The following is a 21,476-nucleotide window of genomic DNA, read 5'->3' as shown; positions in this document are numbered from 1 at the left end:
GTGGTAAAGCTGCTAGTATCATGAAGTTTACAGTGAGATTTGGTTGATGTCACTACTGTGTTGTTTGCTGTTCTCTTTGCTGGAGAGGCAGCTGTACCTTGGACCTGCAGTGCAAGAATCTCCCTGCTTCTTCTTTATCCTTTGTGTGGATCTGTGCTTTCTACACCAATCCTGTCTCTTCTTGAATATTACCCCACCGGTCTTTGGGGTTCAGCCCCAACAAAAGGAAACAAAGTCACCTTGACACAGAGACATGGTACAGAATAAGACATGGCAAATCAGTATTGGGAAATAGATCAGCTGTACAGAGGCCATAGGCAATACTGCCGACAAGACCTTTTCCCACAGCTTGCCTTTTTTCAGCATACCTTCCACAGCCCAGGCGTTTTTCAATAAACACACCAAGTAAACCTTTTGTGTACATTTTATGCAACAACTTTATTTGGGTCATAATGCAATTACAATATAGATTGTCCACTTAGATCAATACATTGTTAACATAATATGCATTTAATAGTAACTACACCATTTGTGCTTGGATTTAGCCAAAAGTACAGCAAAATGTACAACAAATCAATGGACTAGGTAGATCACATCATCTACGATGCCCTGGGTTAGTATTAAGAATTAGTAGATTCATTACTTATAAATTCTTCATTATTGATGTTTTCATTTAAAAAAAATCAAAAACACGGACCACCAAATCAATGGCAGCCAGTCGCCACATGGCCAGATTAAAAACCACATTGTTGATGAAAATACAACAAAACCTCTTTATTTCTGTATAAATACCTCACATGGTCTCTGGACATGACAATTTCATTATTCTGTGATCCAGACACTAAAAGACCCAGTTCCAAGATACAGCAATAAGATCATATTGCACCAGCTTACAGTAAAACAGACAGCTAACGTCTAATGGGAGCACGGTTAAAAAGATGAAGAAGTTAAACAACAGAGGCAGCCATTTTGGAAGCTGGCTAAAAAAATGTGAGAATGTGACCTATTCATTTATTATGGACAGCTGCAAGAACAAATCTCCCAGCCTTCTTAGAAGGGTTAGAGGTACACAGCTTCTTGTTCAAACTTCATAGATCAAAAGCACACTCCACTACTACAACCCTAGTTACGAGGATCAATGGGAATTCAGATGCAAAAAAAAAAAAAAGATTGGTTAAAGCCCAAATTCATGTTTTTTAAGCCCCTGCCCTCCTTTAAGCATCTTCCATGCTAAAAATCTCACTTTATACATACCTTAAATCTTGTAGTCTTTTCGTGATATTCACAGGTTCCTCTAATGGTGGTTGGGTGGTCCTGTACAGTGTAGCTCTGGCATAATGACATGTGAGCACTGTGCTGTCCTAGAGCACTTTGAACGCAGGTGACGTTCATGATGGGTTGGGCCCACAGGGTGGGTTAAATGATGCTGGTTGTTATTATATCATGAAATGTATTTTTGAATGCAAGCAGAGTAAGTATCTGAAATCAACCTGGTATCTCTTTTTTGCAATTCCCTGTACAAAAAAGCTCAGATTGGGAGAGGAGAAGCACTCAGCTGTGCTGCAGTGTGTCATATCAAAGAGCATGCTGCTGGGAAGAGAGAGCAGAATAATAAAGATGAGCTCATCAGTCTATTGCTTCTCTTTCATTGGCCAGTCACAGGCTGGGGAAAGGACAAGACTTGTAAGTGTTACTTAACTGCTGCACAGAAAAAACAGGTCTCCTGCCCAGCCAGGACTGTGCTATGTGGCGGAGCTGTGTAAACCACAAGACTGGATCAAAAAATACAAATCAAAACAGCTTACATATATGTGTTTAATCTGCATTTAGCTGTTTGAGTTCATCTCCAAAACCCACTGATGATTTGTTCCACCTATACTGATGTTTCTTTGAGATCAATTAGAGCAGCCATTGTCAGAGGGTTCCATTGAACCCCAGTTTTCCTCCAGAGGTTGGCAGGGATTCACCAGATGCTGATGGTCCCCCCATCTGATGGTGTCGGCATCATTCCAGAATCAGTAGCACTTGGCAGAGCCAGGTGCATGAGCTTTTTAACTGTCTGTAAGAGTGGCATTCTGACCATCTCTGTAGGGGGCATTTTTCTCACTGTCCACCAATAAATTGTTTTTTTCAAGAGTTCCCAGAGGCCTGAAAATTATTTCAAGGGTTCCTCTGCGGTAAAAACATGACAAAAACTGAAATATAGGGACAAAAGAGAAGGGAAGGACACAGGGATTCCCTAAAACAGGGAATTTTTTGGAGATATAGGACAATATTTCTTTGATAAAATTGTAATCGAGAATAAAGAGGGGTTCAGCTGTCCAAGGAACTATGAGGTATTGGGCCCAAGTGGAAGGTGGATGCCCATTTATTACTTGGTTGGTTATGTTATATTATGTTGGGGCTTGACTTATTAAAGGCTCAGGTAATATTGGATAAGATGAAATTAAGGGAACCTGCGTCTGATTTACCACAGTATGGAGGTCAAGTGAACCTGTTTGCACTCAAACATCCAATCATGTGTAGAGGAATATAGAAAAAATTAGCTTCTTTCCACCAGATGTTTGAAGTGTAAACAGGTTTAGTTCACCTCACACCAAACTTAACCAGGCCTGCTCTGTGAATACTAAATCAGCCTATCCCACAATGGCTCTTCCTGCCAATAAGGACACTTATTGTTTAAGCTCATTGGGCATGTTACACTTTTTGCTGAGTTTATAGTAAAGGAAAAATATATGGACAATAAAATACATAATTTATTGTATGCCCACACCTTTCATGGGCCTACAAATGCCCTCTTCATCAGGGCTAAAATAACAATAAACTATAAACCCTTATTGTAGTTTTAGCCCAGATGAAAGGGGCATTTATATGATCCTGAAGCACACTGCCATTCATTATATTAGTAAATAAATGTCTTGTTTTACACTTATAACAGATGTTTTGGCTGCCACCGTGGTGGCCTCTTTTTTGCGTTTGGTGCTGTTTTGCTGGGGATATTGTACTTCCTTCCATAGACAATCTCTACTAAAAAGGAACCCAACACAGGATCCAGAACTTCTGATCTACAGCTCCACAATTATAGTGGAGATAGGCCTTGGTAAGAATGCCCTCTGTTAAGTTCTAGGTCTGTGGAAAGGTCACGTTGGCTATGGCTTTGGTAATCAGATGCAGACTCTCCCCTGCAGTACTCTATGTTGGCCCTCTTTCACGACCATAGGTCAGTAATACCCAGAGACTCTGGCCAAATTTGACAGTGTTAGCATGCGTTGGTTACTTTGACAATATTTTTATGACAAACTTGCATACCTAAATAATTTTTATATATTTTTATAAAGGCATATAAGGCCTTTGGTACACTGTTTTAACAAAAACCCTGTTTTATTAAGCAGAAAGCTCTGCTTCTATCTTATCAGTGCAGAACAGTGCTGTGCCTTTCTGATCCTCTTACATCTGCAAGTCTATCAGACAAGGTGTATCTGGCTCAACACAATAGACAGTTTGACATGTAACATCCAAATGCTCATGGTAACCAGAGACCATTTGATATCTGCCCTGACCTTATTTTAATTGCAGTAGCTCCAGAGCAGTGTTTTTTTCTACTCATATACAAAAGAATTTTGCCTACTTGGCATATTTTATGATATCATAGGTGTGTGCAGCCTATTACTTATTAGTAATTATTATTATTATTTGGATTTGCACCCCAAAGCTCAAACACACATGTGTGTGTGTGTCTATATATTTGGCCCTGGCACATTGCTCTCCCCTGCTGGCACAGTGAAAGAGGCGTGCATAAGCACTTCTCTTTTGGCAGAGTCGGTAAGAGGAAAAACTTTCCCATCTCCCCACTGCTACACAGAGTGATAATGCTAATGCGCACTAGGTTATTAGGGTGTGCCGGTGCAACCGACACAGCCTGTGCACACCATGTGCACACGCCTATGTGCACACGCCTATGTGCACATGCCTATGAATGATATTGTTATTTGGTAATGTTGATATGTGCCTTACAGATTCATGTATAATGTGAGTGTTAAGAATAGGCCCACTTTAACATATCATAGTATACAGATGCCAACAGTGGCGTTCATAGTTATCAAAGGCCCCATTGTGCATGTAGAATTTTTGGGGTCCCCCTATTAAACTTTTCCCCAAGCGAAAACACTTATTCACTTTTACACACATGCAGGTAAAGAGCAGCCTTTTTTATTGCCTGAATTCTCTAGCTGGGGTCAGACAGAACACTACTCATAACCAAGCACCCACCTGGACCACACCTGTTATAAATGGACCCCACCTCCCAGGGCTTCCTTGTGCAGATGCACAGTTTGCACCAATGGCACGTTCTCCTTAGGTATCAGTGATATACCTACCTGGGCCCACATAAATCAAAATTTTAAAATCCAAGGTCCTATTTAATCTCTGATTTCTAGCCCTCATAAATAAGCCGCACACTCTGCCATGAACATTGGCTTGTCTTCTTCCTCCTCTGATTAGGTGTTGTACTTTTATTGTGCTTTAGTTATACACAAATATTTTTTGTGCTCTTAATGCATACATATATTTATATATCTGGATTTATATTCCCTGGAGAGTAGCTACAGTATACCATAGACTGTAAACATATACCACAGTAACTTGGTCCTCAATTCACACATACAGTGGAAATCACAACTCATCGGATATACATTGGGTGATGATGATGTCTGCTTCTGAAAGATTGGTAAAAGTACAAAGACTTCACAAGTGTTCCTAACCTACCAGAAAAAAAGATCCATATTGACATGGATGTTATTGGGTTCACATGCACAAATTTCAGTTTGGTGGACTAGAATTGGAGTCTGGAAAGGCTCTCAAATGTCCCAAGGTAAGTAATTCCATTAACACAGGTCCCCATTTACGCTGGGTGAAAAACATTGTGAGTTTCGCATATAGAAATACCCAAATCTACAACGAATAGTTCAACTCTGCACAATGATACGGCATATATGGTTACAGTACAGCATCTGTTTCATTTAACTGTTAAAAAAGTTATAGTAACAGTATCCAACCATACTGTGTACAGGATCATGCGGAAAAAAAAAATGCAGGCAAAATAGGAGTAACATCAAACACGCAACTTCTGAGAATAATGTAGCATGCGGGAGTCGAGGGAAAGGTACTATTATTAGCACAATAAAATTAGCATTTTTTGTCACATATTAGGATGTCTAGGTAAAACACAAAGAACTGGTATTTTCTACATTACTGATCTTCACCGTTTCCTATACGTACTAGAATACCATGATTCACCATTTGTACTGTGGCAGGTTCAAGAAACTGCACCGAATTTGAAAAACACTGTATCATTCCTCCTGGAATTAGATTTTGTCAAGGTGTCTGTGGTCGGCACAGAGGAATATATTAAATCTGATTGGCAAAAGATGTTGGACCAGTTTGGTTGTACCGTGACTGGTTATAGTTTTGTTGTCCAAGTCCAACAGGCTGTCCAAAACTTGGCTGCTGGCCGAAGCCTCCTTGTGGTTGATTATATGGTGGAGTTGGTCCATAGGGGTCTTGATTGTATCCACCCTGGCTTAAAGATTGGCTACCAGACTGTTTCTCTACTGGCTCTTGTGGATATCTATTCCCAGAAGCATGCCAGCCTGTCTCCTTAAAGACAAACCATATGTTTCCAGCCCACAGAATAAAATTCAGGAATCCAAACACCTGAAAGTAAAAAAAAGAAACTATAAATATGACAATGTATACACATATAAAGAGGAATTGAACCAGAAATTCAGAACCATGATTATTATTTTGAAGCATCTCATATTTTGTGAATATATTGCCAGTATTTTTACTATTGTAAAGAAATTAAAGATCTAATGAAGTTTGTTGAAAATCTCCATAATGACCAGTTGATATTTTTTTGACAACTGGCCATCATAAACTATATGAGCTTGTTGAACATCCCATTTCAAATCCATGGCCATCAATATGTATATAAGTTTTCCCTCCCCCTATGTGTCTATAACAGCCTCCAATCTTTTGGGGTGGCTTTCAACAAAATTTTTAATCCAATTTATCCCACAGGTGTTGAGTAAGGATGAGGTCTGGCCTCTGTGCAAGCCACTCGAGTTCCTCCACACCAAACTCATCAAACCACATCCTTATGGAGCTGGCTTTGTCCAAAGTAGCACAGTTATGCTGGAATAGAAATCGGCCTTCCCAAAGCTAGGTCACAAAGTCTGTACAATTGCCTAAAATATTGTTGTATGCTATGCCATTACCTCTACCATTCACAGGAAACACATGAACTCAAAAATTTTGAGAAATGTCCACATACCTATGGTCATATAGTATGTGTGATGGTCAGGTTTCCAAAAACCTTTAGCCATAGAGTAGAAACCATATTGCAACCATACCTTGCATCAGAAGCACAATGACTCTTCCACGTGGATGTAATAATTTACTCATGTTTATATGTAGGATCTACAGCTATGATTCTAAACACAGCTCAAAAGAAGGGGGAGTTTACATTAAAATACCACATGGAAATGGCAAGAATCAGGCAAGCTGTTACAGAAGGGTCCCGTTGACTTCAATTAACACGCATGGCAAGCATTGACAAGCAGCCCCACATGCCAAATGCAACACTCTGTATACAATTTGCCGAACTGCAATGCAGCTGCGAAAATGTGTGCAGATCTGAGCATGCTTAGACAATGCATGATTGTAGGTAGGTGGTCAGGGGGCAGGAAATTGAAGATCAACCACCTATTTTCACTGTTTCTTTGCTCCCCGTGCCAGCGAGGCCTAAAAGGAAATCTCTACTCATCAAATCTTTGGCTTAGTTTGTGGCAAGAATTCTTTAAATTGGACTGGAATCCTTTCTCTTACAACTAACAGCATTTCCAGCTCTAATTATAAGAATGCATCAGCTCACTAATGGGAATTATTCTGACTGCCGTTGACGAAGTTAAGGAACGTTTTTCCCTCTGGGAGGATAAACTGTCAGCAGCAATGTCGTTTTTTTTGATTTTCCTTATTTCTGGATCAACAGCATCAGACTAAGAACTGTAAGGACTTTATGAAGCGTCAACTATTTTAATATATTATAAACGAAATATAGTATAATATAAATGTACAAAAGGTTTGTAAAGAGAGAGACAAACTTCTTTTACCCTTTCTAAATCATTGGGCGGATTTGGCGAAAATGGTGACGTAGCAACCACACACAAAATCTGTAATTTTTTTTATGGCGCTTCAAGAAAAACTGGAATCTGGTTGCCAAGATGGGCACTTCATTCTTCCACTAATTCTAAATGATTTTAAGGTCATATCAGATGCTCCTTAATGACCCTTAAATAAATAATAATAAACCTATACAGAGAACACCTGGTTAGCATTGGGATCGGCGCTCCTACAGAGAAAGGATGTTTTATCTCCGCCAGAGAGCACCCCAATAAAATAAAGCGTTTATCGGCTTTGTGCTGTCCTGCGGAGATGGTGTATAGTGTCACCTTTCAAGTTCAAATTGAATTTGGTGATGAATGAAGATGTGAGTGACTCCCTCATCTATTATTCATCTCCCTGGTACATCTGTCACACGCCTGGCATTTATATTCAAATTATTGAGTGTCACAGGAAAATGCAATCTTAAATGCTTTTTAGATTAAATTTCTAGACTGTATGTGTTCTAGGGGGGATTATAATTAGTTAACCTTGACACCGCGTGATTTATTGTGCCTAACCCAATTCAACGACTCCAGAAGTGTAAAATGTTTCTATATCTGGGTAAAACATTTTGTTTAAAGGCGCTGAAATATTTGTGTAGTAATGATGTTTGGGACATGAACCAAATAACTCAGTAAATACATTTCTGGCAAACATCTAAAATGCTTTTCTGAGCGTTTAGTCCCATTGCCTGTCAAAGTCTATGACGCGATTAAATATGCTGTGACTGGATGTGGCTGGACGCTGTACCAAGTTGTACTTGCATTTAGGGCCATATGCAGTAAGGGACGTACGCCAGGAACACAGGTATTCTGCATTCTGGACATAGTTCCTGGATCACATAGGACCCTAAGCACAGGCACCACTCAGTGCAGCATAAACTTTGACAGGCTGCAGGCAGCAGGGGTTGGATGCTGCACCTGTGTCTCCCGGGTGCTTAAAAAGCTGTGATTTGGCACACAGGAGCTAAATGCCCAGTGTGAATGTTGACTAAGGGGATGTTTTACCTACCAAAGGATTTGTATTTCTATCCATACAGTCCTGGGATTTACACATATAGCGCTACGCCCCATAGCAGCTGCTGATTTTAACTGGTTTGGGGAAAGCGTCACCCCCCCAATCCAGAAGGGAGCAACAACATGGAATTTAGAGGGGACGTTCACTCTTCTTCTCTTTTTTTTTCTCCTCCTTTTTTCCATCTTGGCTTATTTCTTTTTCCATCTTCATTGGACAGCATATTAGAAATAGACAGGAATAGATGGAATTGAATGTAATTACTTATTTTTGTCCTTTTGTTTGGCTACATATACAGAAATTAAATGTTAATTATAGAAAGATTGTTCATTTTCTCTTGTTACAAAAAAATAAAAATAAAGAAATTATATAAAAAAAAAATATTAGAGTTATATTTGTTGTTCTATACAGTATACAGCAATAAATGCTGTGCTCATTTACTGTAAATCTGAATTCAAGGCGGATATAAGAGACACAAATGAACGCACATTGCATTTAAAATTGCAATCACTGTAAGAACCTGGATGTGACCTGTTTTTAGCCTATTGCAGCAGGGCTGGAGTGGAAGAGGGTGAAGCAGCACAAGGAGCCAATCAGTTCATGTACTGACAAGAAGCATGCTGATAGTCGGAGAAAGCAGAGAAATTAGCTCATCGCTGTGCTGTTTGCACTGGGCTTTATAGGTAGGTTCTAAAGGTCATTACCAAGTTGCTCAATGGTGAGGTTTAAGGCTTCATGTACACTAGCAGCTCCTAAATTTGAGTTTAGGAGCTTTTGGTGTTTTTTTTTGCCAAAGCTTCGAAACTCAACTCCATAAAAGCCTGTGTGTCCATGTACACATAGGCTTTTAGCAGAATTTAGGAGCTGCTGCGGATAGGTGAGGTTCAAGCTCCCTCAACCTCTTCCCTCCTGAATGTGGAAGAATCGCGTTCAGGATAGGAGCGTTTCGCAAAACAAGCAGCAGTAAATGACGGCTGAGTGTACATCTCTCAAGGGGTTTATGCACAACATTTTTAAAAGGTAGTCCCTATATGGCAGTGCAGGAGTTTTTGTTTTCTTTCTTCTACACAACCTAAGAGGTGAAATATTTACCTACTAGTTGCCCACTGGGAGGAAAGTCATGACCATGAGCTTAGGCATGGCTGAAGATTTTCACCCTGCTTTTGTGTGACAACAATTCTTCCCACCCACTTTCCACAGGTTTATCCAAGGCTTGGAAGTTGAAATTCAACTTACAGATACTCCAGTTATAGGGGGGTGAGAAACCCAGGTCCATTTTTTTGCGGCACACTACGTCCCGTTCCAATCCCATTAGGGGATACGCTAGTCTTGAGAGGCTTCTCTATTCCTGGTAGCTCCAGGCACTGGGCAACTGTCCACCCTGACCACCGGGATGAGTGGTCAGCTTCAGTTAATTGCAAACCAAGCTTAACTCCAACACAGTGGGGTTGATTTACTAAAACTGGAGAGTGCAACATCTGGTGCAGCTGTGCATAGAAACCAATTGGCTTCTAACTGCAGCTTGTTCAATTAAGCTTTGACAAAAAAAAAAACAGAAGCTGCACCAGATTTTGCATTCTCCAGTTTTAGTAAATCAACCCTAGTGTCCTCCTTGGTAGGCCAACTACCTGTTCCCCACCGGTCCCATCAACAGCTTCTTCAGCCAGCCAATGTCTACAGCATTGCCTTCTCATAAATAATGAGAGACTAATCCATCATACTTGGCTGCAGCAAACTTTTCCTTTCAAATTTGTTGAAACCGTACATCTTCAATGGCTTCTCATAGCAGTAAAGAACAGTTATTAACAGCGCTAAGCACAACAATTCCAATAGCAAGGTTCAGGGCACATTTATCTGACTGCTCAAATGGCATTCTCAGTGGCAGGAGAGTCCCTGTGTTCAGTCTCCAGTCCTCTTTCTCATCAAAGAAGTAGTTCATAAAGGCATCTATTCCCAACTGGGGTAATTTTGAACTTTTCCCCAAGAGGAAAGCAATTCAGCTACATATTCTTGGTGCAGGAGTAGCACATGAGGTCCAAGAGGGTGGGTCTTTTCTGTTTTTGACAGAAACTCTCTTCCTGATCCCACCCATAGAAGGCTTTTAATCCCCCCTTAGTGAGCATGGATAATTGAAAGGAGGATACTCTAGAACCCCTAAGTGGAACTATGCTGTAAAAGGGGACTTACACCTCATTACACACAGGGCCAGATTAAGAACATCATGGGCCTGGTGCTGAGGATTTTGGTGGGGCCTTTTATACATAAAACAATAAATAAATAAAAATGCAAACTATTTTTTGTTATAATAAATTAAAGAGAGAGGGAGGATGAGAAAGAGAGAGGGGATGAAAGAGGTGTGAGGGGTAAGGAAGGGAGGGTGAGAGAGAAAGGGGGGTGATGGGAGAGAGAGAGGATGCACATGAGCATGTGTGGGAATGACATCAACGCAGCCTGGCCAAGGCAAGTGACCGAAGGCACAGAACCCAGAAGGAAGACAGGGTGAAGATGGAAGTGCCGGGGCCCCGCCGGATTGATCACAGCACTGGAGGGCTCAGTCTGACAGGTAAGTGTACCCTAATGTGCTAATATGCTGGGCATACTTGTACATTATGGCATAACCTACCCCAGGGCCTCTAAAAAGTAGTAATGTTAGAAAAGTTTACTACCGCTTTAATATCACAGGAGCCTCTCATGGGGCCCCCTACTGACCCTGTGGCCCTTGGGCAGTGCCTAAGTGCATAGTTGTCAACATTTCAAAAATATTTTCAGGGACGCTTTTTTTTTACAAGTGCTATATTTAGATTAGCTGACATCCCCCGTGTTCCTCTATACATCACAATAGTAATTACAAAATTAAATAATTACTAATAATGGGACAGAACAAATATGAGGCCTGTGAGATTTCCTAGAGCTGGTAACATTGAGGATATTCAGTATAATTTTAAAGAACAGTTTTTGTGGGTAAGAGGCATAGGGGAGGAGTATGGATGGTATAAAAGTGTGAAGTATGTGCAGGTGAGGGAGAGGAATGTGGAGGGTCTAACAGTGGGCACTATGTACATGAGAGGAGTGCAGAGGGTATAACAGAAGGCACTATGTACAGGAGAGGAGTGTGGAGGGTATGACAGTGGACAGTATGCACAGCAGAGAAGTGTAAAGGGTATTACATTGGGCACTATGTATAAGAGAAGAGTGTGGAGGGTATGACAGTGAGCAATATGTAGAGGAGTGTGGAGGGTATGACAGTGGGCAATATGTACAGGAGAGAAGTGTGGAGAGTAGGACAGTAAGCAGTAATTACAGGAGATGAATGCGGAGGGAGGGTATGACGGTGGGCACTATGTATAGGAGAGGAGTATGGAGGGTATGACAGTGAGTAGTATGTACAGGAGAGGAGTGTGGAGGGTATGACAGTGGGCACTATGTATAGGAGAGAAGTGTTGGAGGTATGACAGTGGGCACTATGTATAGGAGAGGAGTATGGAGGGTATGACAGTGAGTATTATGTACAGGAGAGGAGTGTGGAGGGTGTGACAGTGGGCACTATGTACAAGAGAGGAGTGTGGAGGGTATGACAGTGGGCAATATGTACAGGAGAGAAGTGTGGAGAGTAGGACAGTAAGCAGTAATTACAGGAGATGAATGCAGAGGGAGGGTATGACGGTGGGCACTATGTATAGGAGAGGAGTATGGAGGGTATGACAGTGAGTAGTGTGTACAGGAGAGGAGTGTGGAGGGTATGACAGTGGGCACTATGCATAGGAGAGAAGTGTTGGAGGTATGACAGTGGGCACTATGTATAGGAGAGGAGTATGGAGGGTAGGAGAGGAGTATGGAGGGTATGACGGTGAGTAGTATGTACAGGAGAGGAGTTTGGAGGGTGCGACAGTGGGCACTATGTACAGGAGAGAAGTGTATGACAGTGGGCACTATGTATAGGAGAGGAGGATAAAGTAATCTGGGAAGGAAAAATTTAAAGGTTTGTGGAAGGATGTTTAGGGACTGCGTAGTGGTTAAGCGGGCCAGACATGGATTGAAATTACACCAATTAAGCAGAGACCAACCATAGTCGATCTATGTATGGGCTAGCTGGTTTTACACAAGTCAACCTATTAACCGACTTGAGTACAACCAGCCTGTCAGGTTTTCCCCAAAACAATCAGTGCTGCCAGCTATAGTTGGCAACACTAATCATTGTATTCACTGGCAGAACACAATAACATTGCGGGAGTGATTGCCCCATTCACAGGTCAGCAGGTGAGAGGGTGTGTGGGGACAGGCTGGGGAGAGATACTAGTCAGTCCCTGGGTAGGCACTGGTTAGTATCAGAGCCAAATACACACAGGTTACATACACCACGATCGTTAGGCGAGAGCAATAATTCTAGCACTACTCTGCAACTATAAACAAAAACGTTTGAAAAATTGCTGCGCAAATATCGTGTAACATAAAAAGTTGCAAAGACCACCATTTTATTCCATAGGGTGTCTGCTAAAACAATATATAATGCTTAAGGGTTCTGAGTAATTTTCTAGCATAAAAAATGATGATTTTTACATGTAGGAGAGAAGTCTCAGAATGGGCCTGGGTGGCAAGGGGTTAATTATCATAAGTAATATACAGATAATTATTATAAGTACTGTGAGTTCCTCCTCTCAGTCTGCTGCAGAGTGTTCCAGCTTGTATTTAAACTGGCCGCTCTGTATGTAGCTTCTGACAGGCTGCGCAAGGAGCCCCGTATCTCCGGAACCATAGATGATAGTAGCCCCATATTTTAACCAGTGCTGGAGTGGGTCTTTAGCTACAGACCCCCCAAATGTGGGGTCTCTGTGACTCCTGATCGCCGAGCTACAATCCTCAAAGTCAATCTTTTTTTCTTTCCATTTTTTTTTTTTTTGGGGGCAAATGGGCCTATCTTGAGAAAGGGGCCTGGAGCTGCAGCTCCAATAGCCCCTATGTTAATCCGGCCCTGATTACACACTGCATCCCCGAGCAACCAATTACCAAGCTTCAATATTGTCCTATGGGAGGAAGGGGAGCGAGTTATATGCTCATTTAAAAGTACAAGTATTGCCTTGCCCTACATGAGCATAGCACAGATAAACTATCAATGAAACCCCCTACCTTTGACACCAATTTAACCTAATCGCTAACATAAGATTAGCCCACAGCAATAATTACCTTGTTCTGTGCTTGAAGAAGCAGCTCCAAAAGTAACCCGGCTCATACCAGACACAACACCAAGATGTCAGCACTGCAAACCATGGATCTACTTTATCTTAGATTTGCCATGCTTAAAACCCAACTCCTACAAAGTGTATCATGATATATTTGGTCACCACATGACCTCCTTTTTTTTCCATTTCTAACAGTTATGACAGGGGAGTACCCTGCTTCTTATACATGGGTTGATTAATTGTAGAGTAACATCACTTGGCCTATATACAGTATACCACTGGCCAATAAATAGGGTCTTGAAGCAGAGGTCCAGATTTCCTCTAAAGTTGGAAAAACCTATGCCTACAGCTTTGTCAGGATAACATTCTCTCCAAATGAAACCTGTAGTATTGGGATGTCAGTCTGGCAGCTCAGTGCACTCTGCACTTGTTGAGCAGGAGGTCCAGTTGTACTGTCTTATAGGGATGAGCCAAACAACCTCCCGGTTAGGTTCGCACCAGAACTTGCGAGCAGGCAAAAAAATTTGGACGAACACACGAACATAAAATCTATGAGACACAAACATGAAAAATCAAAAGTGCTAATTTTAAAGGCTTATATGCAAGTTATTGTACCCCAGGGGACATGTATCAATGCAATAAAAAGTTTTAAAAATACCTCTTTTTTCAGGAGCAGTGATTTTAATAATGCTTTAAGTGAAACAATAAAAATGAAATATTCCTTTAAATATCATGCCTGGGAGGTGTCTATAATATGCCTGCAAAGTGGCGCAGTTTTCCAGTGTTTAGAACAGTATCACAGTAAAATTACATCTCTAAAGGAAAAAATGTAATTTAAAACTGATTGCGGCTGTAATGTCGGATCGCTTCAATATAGATAAAACTCGTTAAACCAAACGGCATGGGTCACCCCCCCCCCCAGTCCATTGTCAGGCCCTTTGAGTCTGGTATGAATATTAAGCGGAACCCCGAACCAAAATTAAAAAAAATTTCTCTGGTATGGATATTAAGGGGAACCCTGCGCCAATTTAAAAAAAAATTGCATAGGGGCCCCCCTAAAAGCCATACCATACCCTTATCCAAAAACACAACCTGGTAGGCGGCAGGAAAAGAGGGGGGAAAAGAGAGGGCCCCCCCTCCTGAACCGTACCAGGCCACATGCCCTCAACATGGGGAGAATGCTTTGGAGTCGGGGTTCTGCCACTTTCGAATTTGCCGTGAACACCGCATAATGTTCATTGTTCGCCGAATGTCCGGACAACCAAAGTTCGGCCTGAACTTATGCTCGGGCCAAACCATTTGCCCATCCTACTATCTTATTGCAGACACTGATCCTCTTCTGTCTCCTCCTGCAGCACTGCCAGCTTCTTCTTTTCTTTCCTACTCTGGCTGCACTGCAGGGGGATTGATTGCAGTACATGCGCCCCTTCCATCTGCTATCCGGACTCCCTTTGTGTACCCCCCCCCCAGCTCTTCCGGCTTTCCTCCTTTCCTCTCCCCTGCCGGCAGCTGCTGGGGACACAGAGGAGGATGTTTCAAAATAGAGAGCAGGGGAAGGGGCCAGTAAATATACCGGTCCTTTACCGGCCCCTTCCTTTCCTAAATGAACACAGTGAGCGATTGGTACCAATCATTCCTGTGACCATTCATCATCGAAGTACAGTAAACTGTATTTACACTCCTTGAGTTTGTGAAAGCCTTGGAGTGCTACCTATTCATTCATCTGTGCAGATGAGGCTACAGAGAAAAGGACTGATAAATCTATGTCAGTCACCTTCAGACAGGGGCAGGTAAGCTGCATGGTGCCCCATGAGTTTTAACAGCAGCCCTGCCTGCTCTAGTTGTGTAAAAATGGACCCCCTTAGCTATCGTTGGTCAGATATGTTCCAAGAAAAAATCAAAATGCCAAATTATTTTATTCTTTGCTAATAAAAAAATATAACGATTTGTGTTCCTACTGACCTCAGTTCTGAAACTCTAATCTTTACAGCTAACTTTATGTTTACTTATAAGCCAACTTGACCTTTAAAGTCATATCCACGAGTCATGGCACGACAAGGTGGTAACATAATGCTTACAGTCTTCCCCCTCCACCCTCCTGCCATCTGAAACCAACTTACCACTGAAGTATTCAGGCTTGACATGACAGGACTCCGAACCGACGCACACTTGTTCGACGGCTGTTTACAAGCTGATATCAGTAACAGAACTTCATCGGGATCTGTGGCCACTTTTACATCAGAAAGTGCTTTAGCCCAGGCCGATGAGCTTACAAGCCACATAAAGGAGAAGACCACGGTTACGATAAAGTCCTAGGACAACAAAAAAAAAAGATTTATTAAAATATATAAAACTATATTCAAAGTACCCCATGTAACTGATACAAAGACACAACAAAAGAAATAAGCCTCCAAAGATTGCAGAAAGAAAGTATTACGGTGTATGAGCTGTTTGAGGTTTTTGTCCTATTTTATAAAAAAAAGATAGAGGCATGGGTATGTTTCATAGTTTCATAGTTAGTAAGGTTGAATAAAGACACCAGTCCATCCAGTTCAACCTGAGTGAGTGTCTACAATTGTCCCTGTACATTGCACACTCACATCAGTCCTTACTCTCAAGGAGCCCACAATCCAAGTCCCCATTCATATACTAGGGCCAATTTTGGACAGAAGCCAATTAACCTACCTGCATGCCTTTTGGATTGTGGGAGGAAACCCACGCAGGCACAGGGAGGGCATGCAAACTCCAGGCAGATAGTGTCGTGGTTGGGATTCTAACCAGCGAACCTCCTTACTGCTAGGTGGGAGTGCTAACCACTACACCACTGTGCCTGTTACGCATGTTATGCATAGTTATACTGTTTGGACCATGTATATATTGTACCATACCTAGCTGATGTCCCTGAACCTTGGACATTGCTACTCCAGTGATTTCACACACCAAGCTCTCCTGCAATGTGAAAACAGGAAGTACACCACTTGGCATGGGCACCATTCAAAAAATGCTTTGAATTTTCTAAATTAATGCAAAATGTTCTCTGCCTGGATGAGGTGGAGAGCATGACACCTTGTCCAACGACAGAACAATTTGCAATCACTCAGAAAATGCAGAGCTTTCTCTAAATGGTGTCCTGCCATGGGGCATACCTCCTGTTTTCACAATTCATCAGGCCCGCCGCTCAGCACAGGACCCAGGAGCATGTAGATCACTGGAGTAGTAGTGTCTACTTCAGTGATTTCCAAATTCCAGGGTAATTGGCCATTTAAATCAGTTGAAATTAAATTGGTCTTCACGTGCAATGATGTGTCAGTTCTTCCGTCCTCCTTCTGCCCTTTACCTCTATGACTAAGCCCCGATGGGTGGGGCAAAATGCATCATAGGTTGCAGTTTGCGGAGTGGTGCTGGCTGAGGCCACCACATATATATATACTAATACAGATCAGGCTGGTAAAGCGGGGGCTTTTTCTTAAGAAATTTCTTGCTTGTCATGCCCACCGATCTACAGTGTGGCACAAACCAAGTACACAAGACCGCAAAAAATAGCAATGCAAGAAGGGCATTTAGCCAAAATCTGATCTTTAGACTATTGCTTCTATTATTATGTAACCAGGTGAAAAATATCAAATAATTTAAATGGATTTAATGATGCTTAAAAAAAAAAAAGAAAGAAAACCAAAGTAAAAAATAAATCAATGTCATTGGTTGCTAAGTATAACACACATGATTTTTTCGAATTCTGCACTAGCAGCCTATTTATAAATTATCACACAAGATCCATGCAACTTTTTACCTAGGATTCACACATTTTTCTAATGTAATCCATTTACAAAAATGTGTGAATGTTGTGTGAAAACATATAAATGTAGATCGCGTAGTATCTATATTCTCAGCAGTTCCTACCAGTGATGACAACCAGTCATCTGTGCTACACGGTGCCAGATGAACAAATGCAAAGCCACTTGGCGTAATGATGAGGTGTGAAGCCTCCAGCACTTTGCAAGCTTCACTGATAGATGTCTTGTGCTGTCTTCTTGCTGTGTCTGATGTTCGTTATCTGTGCTGGGGGGTTCCCATTTACCTTCCTGGCACAGCTGGACAGCGGTAAAAAAGCGGAGACATGACTATTTTTAGGCTTGCAGATGTCACTATAGAAATAAAGGTATGGCAACTCGAATCTTAAAAGTGCCAAACACTAGAAGGAAAAATCAGTATATACAATACATTAACTGTAGCTTTTCTGTAACACTGCTACATTTATTAACATGGTCACCTGAAAAAAAAATTCCTGAATTCATCAGGGATTATTTATAACTAGGGATGATCCGATACTACTTTTTTGAGCAACACGTACCAATATTTACTGATACCGATTGCTGGCAGTTACGGAGATCAAAATGAAGATGAAAAGGAGGAGCAGGAAAGGGAGTCTCCATCATCTATCAATGTGCTGTGTAATATTGCCATCTGGCTGAGACCAAGTGATGAAGAAGCGCAGCACTCCCAACACTCAGCACTGCCGGCCCCACAGCTAGGAGGACTATGCTGGCATCCCCACTGATCTACCGCCCCATTCTTCTCCTATTCTTCCAACATTACCATTGTCCTTATTTGTGTTAATTGAAGCCTCTCTCCTCCTGCCCCTGAGCCAAGCACCGATCATGGTTATCTACAGATCCTCACCTTCATCCCACATCAGGACGACTTCACTGTTCAATGTGCATGCCGGCTCCCCCCTTCTTCTCCTCTTGGGCACTGATACCATCTGACTGCTCATGTCCCAGGTGGATGGCGGTAGGTGGCTGTAATGCATGGGGATTGGCCTTGTTTTCTTTTGGCTGTCAGCAGAGAGGAGGAGTGCCCATCACTCACTGTTACACTGTCAGTGTAGGTTAGGGAGAGGCCCGAGATCTACACTTACCAGGGAGTGGGGGGAGGGGGGGCGGAATCCGTCATACCACACCTTGGCCACTGCATCCATGGGCGCTGACATTTTCTATCATTGATTCCCCCTACTGGCCCCAGGCCCTCGGGCAATGCCCAAGTGCCCGAATGGTCAGTCCACCCTTGATTTTATTTACACTTCAGCTGTCAGCAGACAGAGAACCCCATTGACAGCTGAATACGTCATTGGTTGTTAAGGACACAGCGGCCCCCTCCTTAATAAGCAATAATTGCCACCATTCTTTTGTTTACATTTAGGCTGTCAGCGGGGGGGTTCCAGCTGACAGCTGAAAAAAATGAGCCTGAAGGTACCAGTCCTTAGTATCGGTGCATTTACACAAGTACCGATATTGAATGAGCTGGAAAGGCAAGGCAGTTGTCAGGGCTGGGCTCAGCCCTTCCTTCTCTGAGCTGGCCGCTCAGCTGTTGGCTATTTTCCAGCTCCTATCTTTCCACAGTGATTCACCTGTTAATTATATCCTGCTGGTCATTCCTGCTTACTTAAACCGTCCAGCCCAGATGATCTCTGCCGTTGCCTTGGTCAACATCACAGAGACTTTCTCCAGCGCTTCTGTTAAAGACTTGCTTGGCTGAAATTCCATCTGGCTCCAGATCCTGCTTGCTGTTCCACTACGCTGATTCCTGGCTTCCTGACTTTCTGGCTTGTCTGACTATCCATTCCAGTTACCGAACTTTGGCTATGTTTTGACTACATTTGTTCTATTTACTTTTATTATTAAACAAGTGTGATTTAACTGTACTTCTGTCTTGGTCTGATTCATGGTTTCTGACAACAGTGATGCCAGACGAGGTCTTGAGTCTCACTATTTCCCTATTAAAGCTGATCTGCACACTAACCACAGGGGATTGTTTGCTTGGCACTGCCACCATTCATAGAATACCTTTTATTTTTTTCAGTGAAAAAGGCCTTCTTTGATTGGACCAAGGCAGAGAGGAGGGGCTGTGTTGGCTCAAAAAAAAATGTCTGTATGTATAGTTTGTAATGGTATTTGAACAAGGAGGAGGCCACATTTGCACATTACATAATTCATGCTCTGGTAGGCCAACTGTCTGTTGCTATATTAGAGGTTTCTGAACATTTGACATCACTTTAATTTAAAGGCCACTTTACTTATATATGGAGTTAGGTGTAAGCTTCTTATATGTGAAGTCACCTTTTCTCCTTATTTGTGTTTTTCTTTCATGTAGTGTTTTTACATGGGAGGGTCTAACTCCCTGGTGCCCAACCTGGGGCCGAGGGCGGCATGCAGACCTTTATTATGTGATGTGCTGCCGTAGTGGGAACATTGATTAGGGTAATAGCATTTATCTCTACTAGCCCTGTGTAACATATTCCCATCATCATCTTGTCTTCTGTAATGTGTCTCCAGACAAAAATGTAGCATGTCCACACTTTCTGACTCTCATTTCCTCTGTTAGATCTGCATTTTCTGACAGTCATCTCAAGCATTACATATATTTAACATTATGCGTGGCACTTTAGTGATGTCAAGGACCGTATTTGAGGGCCCCTTTAGTCCATAAGCTGACAGCCACCGGTCTAACTAATATGTGGGTCTTGCATTTTGATGCAAGGCGCACTATTACCCATAGACACAAGGAAATTGTTGCCTGATCCAGCCAATAACATTTAAATGGTTAAATTACTGAATATCTCTGGGTATTCTGTCCTATTTTCGGAGAGTATTTTTTTTTTTTTTATATAAATTAGATTTAAAATTAAGTCATAGAACCAAATATACCGAGGAGAGCATCCAAAGCCTGACACTTCCTCCGTCACTTGAAAACATGGAACATAAGCCTGTTCAATTATCCAATAAAGGTATCACTTTAGTTCTTGTATTCTTCTCCCGTTATTAGCATAGATGTTTTGCTCCTCCACTTCCCTATCAGTCCCTTAACCTGATAAAACAAATTAAATATTTATTCACGTGTGCAAGCATTCGCTGTTGTTCACACCACCGACGGAGGACTTTAATTACGGTGCTGGGCTTATTCCAATCCTCTGACATCAGAATGAAATCAGACTCTTTGGAGTACAGCGTGAAGCTACCATTAATGAATTCATGAATTTTGTACTGCAGCTCTGCTGGGACCGAGATAAGATATGAAATAAAGCTTAATACTTAAAGATACTCCTCTGATTATTTCAGCCTAACCTTTTTGCAGCGTGGGCTCTGGTGCAAAACAACAGCCTTTAGAGCAAAGAGTGTTGTGTATTATTAGTCTGCATTGTTTTTTTCTTTTTGGCATTCCATCTTTTAAAGTAGATGTTTCCCAACTCTGAAATAACAGAGGAAAATGTCAACTGAATTTTAAGATGTGGAATTTTTGTTGGCTTGGTCTGGTTTTACTGAAGTAAATCTAAACCCTAACTAGATGACATTTAGATTGATAAATCACTATGTCTATACTGTTTTGAATTTTTTATATCCTTTTTTGCATCTAGGTGCTGCTGATGTCCTCCAGCCTCGTTCAGTTACTCCCTGTTTGGAGGCACTTGCTTCAGCGTTGACTACACATGTTTATACAGGACTGGCTTCCTTATAGTGACAACAGTGGACAATACCTGTGTAATATGCATCAACATGGCTGCATCACATCAGTGATGCCAGGGCCGTCTTTAATACTGATTGGACCCTGGGCAAAAAATTTCTTGGGGGCCCCTACCATGCAGTTTTGCTCTCCACCCTCTCTGAGACATACAATAAATAGCAGCTAGACTTAAAATCAGTTTACTGTATCAGATCAGGCAGCAATCGCAGCATATCATTACTGCTTAATGACTGGCTGCTAGAGGTTACAGCACACATTACGGCTCACTGATTAGTTGCTTGAGGTTACAGCATCATCTCCTCACTGCAGGGGAGCATGATACACATATGAATGCCACCTTTATTTACATATCAATGCTGCCAGCCGCATCTATTTACATATGAATGTTGGTTATTTACATGTAAACACAGGGTCTGCAGGTGAGTTATCTGTACACAACAATAGGGCAGAGCTGGGCAGCATTAGTACCATCACTTCACACTGAGATATTGGGACTAAAACTTCAAGGGACAAGGGAATTTACACTGGGATAGTTGGCAAGTATGA

General features: G+C 41.9%; 1 protein-coding gene across 2 annotated transcripts in view; it reads right to left on the bottom strand.

Moving 5' to 3' along the window:
* Window positions 1-412: 412 nt before the first annotated feature.
* SYNPR (synaptoporin) overlaps window positions 413-21,476 on the bottom strand; it is a 360,670-nt gene continuing 339,606 nt past the window's right edge. For both annotated transcript variants that reach the window (XM_077451936.1, XM_077451937.1), the window contains 2 exons: window positions 15,533-15,724; window positions 413-5,712 (listed from right to left, as the gene is read on the bottom strand). In XM_077451936.1, coding sequence (XP_077308062.1) covers window positions 5,407-5,712; window positions 15,533-15,724 — 498 coding nt within the window. In that variant the 3' untranslated portion in view covers window positions 413-5,406. The remainder of the gene's footprint in view (window positions 5,713-15,532; window positions 15,725-21,476) is intronic.

This window comes from Lithobates pipiens, unplaced genomic scaffold (assembly GCF_037356315.1).
Source record: "Lithobates pipiens isolate NorthernLeopardFrog02 unplaced genomic scaffold, aLitPip1_a1.2 Scaffold_23, whole genome shotgun sequence".
Classification (NCBI taxonomy): Eukaryota; Metazoa; Chordata; class Amphibia; order Anura; family Ranidae; genus Lithobates; species Lithobates pipiens.
This window is presented reverse-complemented; position numbering and strand designations above follow the sequence as displayed.